The 10,141-nt window shown below is 40.6% G+C and overlaps 1 protein-coding gene across 1 annotated transcript in view; it reads right to left on the reverse strand.

Annotated features, from left to right (window-relative positions):
• Window positions 1-3,775, reverse strand: part of LOC103138942 (large neutral amino acids transporter small subunit 1-like) — an 11,274-nt gene extending 7,499 nt beyond the window's left edge. Inside the window, exons 1-3 of the mRNA XM_007553353.2 lie at window positions 3,252-3,775; window positions 2,352-2,885; window positions 2,101-2,226 (exon numbers count right to left, since the gene is read on the reverse strand). Of these exons, the coding sequence (XP_007553415.1) occupies window positions 2,101-2,226; window positions 2,352-2,885; window positions 3,252-3,327 (736 nt within the window). The 5' untranslated portion in view covers window positions 3,328-3,775. The remainder of the gene's footprint in view (window positions 1-2,100; window positions 2,227-2,351; window positions 2,886-3,251) is intronic.
• Window positions 3,776-10,141: the final 6,366 nt, after the last annotated feature.

Here is a 10,141-nt window from a genome sequence, read left to right on the forward strand (position 1 = left end):
TGCCTCAAGTCTCCTACTCCCTGCAGCCGCTAAGGGCCATCCTAACAGTGCCTTTGCTTCTCATATACAGCTAACAGAATCTCAAGGTTAGGAAAAAAAACTGAGGCAATTGCTGTTGCTGAGAAACACAAGCATGGGAGTTATTTTAAGCTGGCATTATTAACTGAATCATACCTCAAGATATAGTTTGATCACATCACTTCAGTGTCCTGGTTAGATATTCTCTTACACTCCTGATACTTTTTAATTTCTTCCACCAACACCAGCCTGTTGGTAGACTGCCTGTTGACAACCTGATATTTTCAGCCAGCATCTCCTTAGATGTGGGGGAAGCGAAGGGAACTTCAGTTCAGGTGACATTTAAATGCCAGCAGAATTATAAATATGATAAATAAACTTTAGTCTGTGAAGGAAAAGCATACATTTATTGCATCAGTGTAGCGCTATTAGAATGTGAGTTTGTATTCTCACTGGGCGTGACTCCACTCTACCTGGTGCTTTCACATGTTAATAACTTTCTCTTAAGAGCCTTAAGCCCATATTATTTGCCCCTTCAGTCCTTCTGTCATGTACTCAACAGTGTAGGCTTTTCCACCTCGTTACTATGGTAACTCACTGAGGGTGGGGGTGGGGGTCAGGGAAAGAAGGGGAAACAATGGCACTGGGTGTGGCCTTCCAAAAGGAGGGAAAGAAGCAGATGTCACATTCTGTTCCCGCGTGTCCTTTTCATTTTTATTTATTTATTTATTTTTTTGCTACATCATTTCTGAGTAACACACAATGCATCATGGAGCTTGCATGAAATTATGCACAAAAGCCAGTGATTTTCTCTGTATAAAAGAAAAACCCTAAATTATCTTCTATCGTATCCTTTATCAAATAAACGCTGTGCAGATGAGAAAAGTATGGCAGTGATTTACGGCCATGTGCGGCCTGGAGACCCGCACACAGACACACGCGCACATGGCTGCACAGCCAGACTCAATCAGCCGGCTGCAGACAGACGGGCCCTGTGTTCAGGCTCAGCAACTGTGCTGACAAACTGAAAGGACAGCAGCCTGCTTCATTAGGTTCATTAACATGCATCAACAATTTGTTCATGATTAGAGACAAAAGAAAAATGCCTCATGCTGCACATGTAAATATCACTGTTAAAATCTGAGCAATGAATGTATATATTCTTCTTAAAATAATACTCTACTCCAGATACTATCAACACCTATGTACTGAGAAGCACATAATTATTAATGCACCTGGAATATTTAGATTTTAAATACTTTTAATCCAACCAAGAAGTTTGTTTCTGGTTGGAAATGAAACAGACGTCTTTCTAAAGATAATAAATCATAATAAAATATGAATACCCAATTTAATTATCATTAGAAGAGTATTGCTTCCAATCAGAGCGATTAAGCCCTCCTCATTATCACTGAGCATACTTTTCCATGTCTCCAAATGTATTTGGATGATTTAACTCTTTCCAGAGGCTCTCTGACTGGAACACTTCAAAACATTAACGTTACTTTCAGACAGAATAAAGACGTCGTTACAGATTAAAGAATTACTTCCAGCCTTAATCGAATTGTTGACCTATTTAGATAAAAATATGTGTTTGATTGAATTTTTTTTTTTGTTGTTGTTAGCTATAGGCAACTCCAATGCAAAAATAATAACTTGCTCAATTAAGATCCGGTAAGTTATTCACAATTATCCACTGTTATTAACAAGTTAATTTATAATCAAGGGATTCTCCTAGTCTGGATTGTGGTCTAGGTGAAAATTAAGCTATTTGTACGAGTTTTGTTGTTTGTGTAGCTGAAAGAAATTGTCAAACAATGCCTATTTGTTTCGCCACGTTTTGTCATATCACATCCTTTTGTTAATTTTGATCGCAAAATTGGTTGAATTAAATTCCAGTTTACTTCCAGTTTACTCAGTTCCTTGAACTTGACTTCCCACGTTTTAAAATCAAGTTATAAAATTGAATTGCTCTGCAGTGACATTAAACTGAAAGGCTTAGTGAAGAAGTGAGAGAGCGCTGAGGTGACAAATAACCATCTGAACCTCTTAAGAACAAAGCATGTGTTGAAGGGTGGTTACCTGTGAATATCTGGATGAAGCCAAAGAGGATGATGATGATGAGAGCTAGTAATTTGGATGCTGTGAACAAGTCCTGGACCTTGGTGGCTGCTCTCACGCTGATGCAGTTCACAAACGTCAAGGAGGCTGCAACGTGTAGCGAAAGGCACAACTATGAGTAGGAATTCAGAATGAATCGTCTCCAAGTTTACCCATATGAGGAGGTAAAAATATGACTGAAAAACACATCTGAAAACTTCAGCCTTACTCACTAAGACACACGCAGGCGATGAGCTTGGCAGCACTGTCTGGCACAGGGCAGGTTGGGTACAGGGGTTTGAGAAGGTAGGTGGCAAACACCAGCGAGACTACATATTGGGACGATGGACGAATTATTAGCATCTCCACCCACAGTTTCAGAAAGGCTGCAAGTTCGCCATATACTTCAAGGATGTATGTGTAGTCTCCTCCAGACTTTGTGATGGTCGTGCCCAGCTCGGCATAGCACAAGGCTCCCATGGTGGAAACAACTCCACAGGCAGCCCAGACGATCAAGGAGAGGCCAGCAGAACCGGTCTCTTTGACCACACCTGTTGGAGTCACGAAAATGCCCGAGCCGATGATGGTGCCTATGATCATCCCCACGCCGTTGAAGAGGGTGATGCTGCGTTTGAGCTTGATCTTTTCACTCTTGCCAGGCGGGCTGTTAGTTGGGTCTGTGGCAGCAGGGGCAGAGACCATGGGGTCCGATGGGGACGCTGGGTGCTCCACAATGAGACCATCTTGGTTGGGCTCTGCTTTAGTTGCTGGTGAAGTCAAGACAGCAGAGCAGAAGATGATCAGCGATTAGAAACACATTAAAACTTTAGATTCTCACAAGTGGAAAATGTCAATATTTTTCAATTCTGATCATTTTCTGAAGTTCCTCCTAACGTCTCTCAGCCTACCGTTTCTCTGCAGAGACACACGTGCACCTGCCATTTTTGTCACCTGTTAGCATCGCCACTCCCGGAAAGCACAAGCTCTGTTGTGCAGAGCTCTGCAGGCTAGAATGCCTTGCAACTGATGCAAGGCATTCTAGCCTTGCATCAGTTGCATCAGAGCGCATGATGGAATAATGCAGCTCTGCTCCATGTGGCGTCTACAGGAGTGTAAGTACAGACTGTACTTACTCTCCATCTTCTCCTGGCTCCCTGCTTTAGCAACAGTCTCCCGGCTGCTTCTCGATTTCAGCTCCGGCTCAGCCATGTTCCCTCCTTTTCCGAGTGTCTTGTCTTCTACCTCCTGTCCCTCTTTTCTTTCCCTTAGACACACTCCTGTCCTCTCTGGATTTATCTTTGCCTCTCTCTCTCATGCACATACAGACAGACTCACAATTCTCCCTCTCTCTCTCTATCACCCAGCCTAATTTGTCCTCTCACACACTCATGCACCCGATTGTCCTCTCATTTACACTCAGTGCCACCGTCACTCAGTCTGGAATTTATCTGACCCTGATCCTCTCAGTCTCTCCCTCCCAGCATGCAGCAGGGAGGAGCTGAAACTTAGTGATGCTGCTGATGCTCGTGCCTACGCCCACTCTGCATGAATCATGGGATAGCTCAGTAAGAGAAGTGGGTTACAGGAAGGGATCATTTGGAGAGTAGAGGCACATGACTCTTTAAGCTTTTTGTTTGCTGCCCTAATCCTGTAGCAGAAGGTATGGTCCGTGTGTGTTAGCGTGTGCTCTGATGTCAGAGCTTATTAGGATGGAGGGTGCAGGGGTGGAGCTCCCTCTACTGGCATCAGCGAGGGACAGAGTGGATCATTGTTTTCTGAGAAAGGTGAAACCATGGAAAATGGACACCCAGGGGCCATTTTCAGCATAAACGCTGAATAGCAATAATGATGCACTTGTTTTGTCTTCAGCGACTTAAGCTTTATTCATTAGTTTATTGTGAAAAGGAAGAAAAGTGTTCACACCTGCAGTACATTCTCAGAGCAATTACAAAACTTAATTTGTAATTAAGTTACAAATTAAGAACAGACACTTTCTGGGTCTAAAACTATCAGCATTTACTTAAACATACAAGGTATTTTTCTCAAAATAATGATCAAGCTCAAGGATCGACAGAAATGAGAGATGAAGTGGACTGGGACTTTTATTGTTTTAATGATTTATTTTGACAAACAGTATGAGGATTAAAACCACAAAACTTCAGTTACACTTCTGGATGTTGTTGCCTGAGTTGCACATCATCTTTTCAACCACAAGATGGAGACATTATACGGTTTCTAAACTTACACTCGCTTGCAAAAGTATTGAGATCTTAAGCTTTCCCCATATCTTATTTTTTATAAGATTAAAAAAAAGTTTGGTGTATTCCTTCATTCATTTAAAACAGGATTATGTTATAAAACAATATTTAACAGAAGCTAATTGGAGATGAACAGGAAATGGGGACATTGACAATACTTGCCTATTTATCTCTGAACCCCTCTGAACTCCATTATGTTCTAGCAACATAATGCCAAATAAATCTTTGTTGCCCACCGGCATCTTTGAAGAAAACATTTCATTTTCCTTTGAGATTAATAAAGTTTTTCAATGTAACTGACTCCAATGTTAAAGTTACTTAGGATGTTTTTAGAGTTAATATATTTTAAATAAGAAGTTAAAAGTTTAACTTCCATATATTATCAAAATAAGTACCAATTTGAATATTTGTTTTAAAAAAACAGCAAAATTGTTATATGAATATGTTATTTTATAGGAACATGAACTGAAATATGCACTTATTAATGCCACCTAATCCCAAAAAAAAGCGTGCATTCGGAGAATGAGCCCCGTTCTGTTGAAGCGTTTCGTGCATAGTGTTTGCATTCCTCTTAACGCTGACAAATTCGACAAGCAATCCCCAAGCTCGGTTCTGATGAACGTCTTGGCTCTTACGGAGGAGCGCAAGCCGAGGCTGGATTTAACCAGGGCACTTTCTGCCACGGGTCCGGGGACTTTCCCCTGGGCAAGTATGTGAGAAACCAGGTTCTCTGTTTGTAGCCCAGATTGCAAACCTTCTGAATGCCCCGGATGAAGAAGCATGATGACGACGTTTTTATACCACACAAATCTGACTCTACTTACTATTGTGGTTTCACTCAATTTTTTTTATTGTACTGTTCTGTTATGTTGATATAATACAAGAGGTTACTTGCTATATCTTTAAAGACAGTAATGTTTTTCAGTACAAAAATACGAACAAACTAGCTGATATCCGTGAGGCATCATGGGAACTGTGACGTTTCCGTGGTTTCATCATACAAAGCAAACACACGAAGCATAACCGATAACGCCGCCAACATATTGTGAGTGGCGTTTTTTCTCGTTTAAGATGATTCTGTTTTGTTTTTATTACGTTTGATCATCCAAGTAAATGTCATTAAAACATATATTCTCAGTTTCAAGAGCTAACTTTAGCACAAGGGGATGATGCTGTGAGGTATTAGTTATTCTGTTAGGAAGAAACTATATAAATTAGGAACCAAGGAAAACAACCCAAACATTTGGAAGCAACTTCAGCTTATTAACTAAATGCAGTATATTTAATCTAACTAAATCCACAAAATTTAGGTGGTTTTAGAAGTCATTGAACGTGTTTACATTTTAATTCGCTGATATATGACTATTATTAAGACTTAATACATAACAAAAGTATTAAATCTTAATAGTAAGGCATAGTAATGTTTATTTTAAAAAAAATGAACGTGACCCGTGGTGTATCTGTTGTTAAAGTTTGCCACTCACAACATGGCGGACGAAGTGACGTACCTTTTTTTACTGTACAATGAAGCCAATGCGGTGTCTACTCAGTTACCATGCTGGTTTTCTTCCTTTCATTAGATATGAATAGTCCACAGTGTATGGTTCAATGGTGCTCCACAATAGCTATGGTGAGTCGTGAACAATTTAGTTTAGGCAGGTTACTCGTCTATGACCCGGTTTTTCGCTCCCAGCATGCATTGCTGTACATAAAATCTCAGAAATATTTATCTTTTTGAGTGTTACTGACTTATAAAGCAAGAACAAGGTATGTATACTGTCTCTATTACAATACGTTAATTATTTGTCTTTCCTGACACATTGTGTTTTAAAATCGGTTTTGCACCATAATCATATCTTCTTTGCAAAATCAGGGTTATATAGCCGAAGAATCTTCCCCTCACTTCCTGGTGTGGGAGGAAGCTCATTGTAGAGGTCACAAACTGAGTGCTCGTCACTCCACCAATCACCTCGGGGAAGGTCTGAGACAAGAGCCAATGGTTACCCTTGCAGGGTATCACCTGACAAAGGTGAGCGAGTGAACAGAAATAATTGGGCAGCGCTTGCATGTCTCACAGGAGAAGCCAGGGGGAGCAATTTCTCAGCTCGCCTGGTGGATGTGGTGTTAGTCGCGGCTTGGAATCACTCGCGGCTGGCGAATGAGTGCGATGTATGAGGTGGGGCAAAGCTCCAGAACCCAATTCAGACTACTCTCCCCCCACACCTTTTATAATAATATATTTTTTTTATTTTGCATGATAATGAACATGAATAAAATGGATATCATCAATATTTTATAGGACCAACCAGCACCAAGTAGCACTTGGGTGTATTTTCTAGTTTGCACATCTAGAAACTGATTTATTTATATCTATCAAAACTCAGCTACCTGCAGACCTCCAGCAATTTTATTGATGGCTACAAGATAATTGTTGAAATGCTGAAATGTTTACTCCAAATTTGTTTACATAAGATCTTCTGTTTGAAGTAACTTTTTCAGAATCTAGTAGTTAATATTGAAACAAACAAACAAAAATATTGAGTTATTTGCAAATTCTGTTGTTTTAAAGATGCAATAGAGAATAAATATTACAAATGAAATGACACAATTATAAAATAATACAACTGCAGTTTTCCAGATATTTATATTTTTTTATTTAAACCTTTTTAAACTCATAAATACATAATCTCACTGTCTGTATTACTCTATATTTGACTTCATGACTTCTGCTCGTGTTTTCTTCTCCTCACCTAAACTTTTTCTATCATGGTTTCTCTTCCCATCAAAGAAAAAAACATTTTTTTTCACCACCCACTGACATTTCTTTCTGTTTCATGTTTCTTTTCATCATTCCTTTCATTACAGCCTCCTCTCCAACAGAACCTCTCTCACATTTCATGCTGATTCCCCTCTTGCTTCTAGAAGACGGTCAATGATTAGAAGCTGGCATGCAACCTAAGAAAACAGGAAACGTAAAATTTGTTTGTGCCGAATATGTCAACTTGAATTTATTCAGATCTGTCCCTTTGGCATGGAGGAAAACCTCTCAAAGAAATCCTCTATTATTTTTCTTCTTGTGTCATTTTGAGCTGGTGCTGCATCGTAAGTGTGGCCCATGAAAGCACACAGTTGATAAGACTCAGCAAACGCCTTCGAATACCAGAAACACATTTTCTACCTCAGGCTGTCACTAATCCCTCATTGATCAAATATAAACCTAAATTAGCTTTGGAAAATACGCATATACCTCCTCCGTTTCTCCACCACGGCTTATTGCAGTTTTAGCTGCTGGTGCGTGACCATGGCAATGTGTGTGTTCACTTGTAGAGAATCAGAGCAAATGCTTTCCACTTGAGTTTGCTTGCTTTCAACATCAATACTCCCTGACAGATGACCTCAATTTCCCTGCTGCACACGGCCTCTTCACACACGGCTTCTTGTTGTTTAGATTGTTTTGCTCCCAAGCCAGTCAAACACGTCTCACCTCGCCTGACCCTTTCAGCAGTCTACACCATCACACGGAGGAACTCCGAGCATTGAAATGTTACCACCCCGACCCGCTGATGTCATATCGATGTGTACAGCAGCACATTTCAGGAGCTCACAGACATTCATCATCAGCTTAGAAATCATGTTAATCTTTAGATTTTAGTTGCTTTATTTTTCACAGAGTGGACGGAAAAAACAAAGCGCAAGTTTCATGACACAAAAAACAGAAGTTGCTGGAAATGTTCTCTAACGCATACAAAGTCTGAATTATAGATACTTGCTCAAATATGTGCCGTTTCAGTGGCATCAACACCTTCGTCTTCCAGGAACTGGCCTGCATGCTCTCGCCACATGAAGGTGAACATGTTGAGCACGGGGAGGACAGGACCCACTCCACCTGCTCTTGGTCTGTCAGGGTGCTGTTGCCAAGCATGTAGAGAGCTGTGCATGTGTGTGTGTGTGTGTGCGTGCGTGCGTGCGTGCGTGCGTGCGTGCGTGCGTGTGTGTGTGTGTGTGTGTGCGTTCCTGCGTGGATATGCCTCCTCAGATTGTGACTCACTCACCACCAAACCGGTCATGAATGATGATTCAAGCAGCATAATGATCTCTGTCACTGCACCAGACCATTTCACATCAGTTGCATGTGAGCGGGGTAAACCTGCTCTAAACTGTGAAAAAGGCAGGACATAAGCAGCGGAGATGGGTTTCCATAGTAAATACGAATCCAGTTCCACTGTGTTGAGCAGAAACCTGTGTTTTTTGAGTGTGAGGTCAAGACATTCAGGACTGCTGGAGGTCGTTTTGTAGGCCGGCAGTGACAGCGCTCTGCAGCCCGTCTCCTGGAATCTATTCCATGCTGGGAGACGCAGCAAACCTCCTGGAAATGGAAACAGTTTTGTGAAATCCTGGAAGACCTGTGTAACCTTTGATGGGTCTATGTGTTGCCTCGGGCTATCAGTAGCGACGATGACACAAGCCAAATGTAAAACTAGGGGGGGCGGGGGGGGACTATCAGCGGCCTCCACCTGTAGAGCCAATCCTGATTAGGGCTCGTCTCACCCTTTCCCCTGAAGCGTAGCTATCATTGATTTCATTAAGACAAACCTTATTTAAACTGACTTAAGCCCGTCTGCTGCTGTAGATCAGATCATTATCCTGTGTGTTAATTGGTGTTACTGGAGGCTATACTATGACTCTAATGTGTTACCTACATTTTTTTCCAAACAGTGAATGCAACTGTGTGAACTACCAGAAGTTGAAGTAATCTGTCCTTAATCGCAGCTATTTCCTTATTTTACATCAGCCATTTTGGATTTACAGTTTGTGTTGGAGTTTTTGAATTTTTGGATTCTGACTACTTTTTGGTTTGTGTTTGTTCTTTCTTTATGTTTGGTGACGCACACACGCACACGCACACACACACACACACACACAAAATGCAAAACTTAGGTCTTAGTTCTGAAACTTAGTTGTGAAAAGGGAGGTGATAGTTAAAAAGTTTGAGTCACTGATGTAAATTTTATTTCTAAAGCCATAAAAGCGTGATGCGATGGTCCAGACATAAACACATTCACAAATATGACATAATATCGAGAAAAATGTCATTTGATCCTTTTCTTCTCATCGGAAATCAAAGTATGTCGAAATTGCTATCATATCTTATCCTAATAAAAAAAATATGTCTTTCTCACGCACTCAAGACCCACACAACCTGCCTTGAATTTACAATAAAACCGTGTGAAGCGCCTCTTTGTCAGATAGTTGAAGGGTTGTTTTTCTTCTTTTTTTTTTTTTTCTTTTAACTGAGCGAAATGCCTCCAGGTGCACGTCGGCTTTGAAAACCCGAAAATTGTCAGAGTTATGGAATAGACCCGTCATTGTTTAAAGGAGTTCAATTACTTTCCAGAAGTTGGTCAAAGTTTCCGGCTGGTGAAACAGGGAGCCCATATTGGCACATTATTTCAGACAACCGAAACAAAATGATTTCCATTTTTATCTGTGAATTTGCTGGTAGTTTCACATGAATTTAGTCACATAAAAGAACAGAGGAAACGAATTGGTCCTGTCTTTCATTTAAACTTTAATTCATGCCAGAAAAAAAACACACAAAAAAACAGCCAAAACAGAATATCGATATAAAACACAAAAGAAATGATAAACACTCCAAGGAAATGAGTGGTCATGTTTATTCCCCATGTTAAACCTCAACTTTTACATACTAATTCAATGTACATACACCAGAGTTATACCACAGTTACATCATCAGCCCTACGGCT

This window comes from Poecilia formosa, unplaced genomic scaffold, assembly GCF_000485575.1.
Source record: "Poecilia formosa unplaced genomic scaffold, Poecilia_formosa-5.1.2 Scaffold56, whole genome shotgun sequence".
NCBI lineage: Eukaryota > Metazoa > Chordata > Actinopteri > Cyprinodontiformes > Poeciliidae > Poecilia > Poecilia formosa.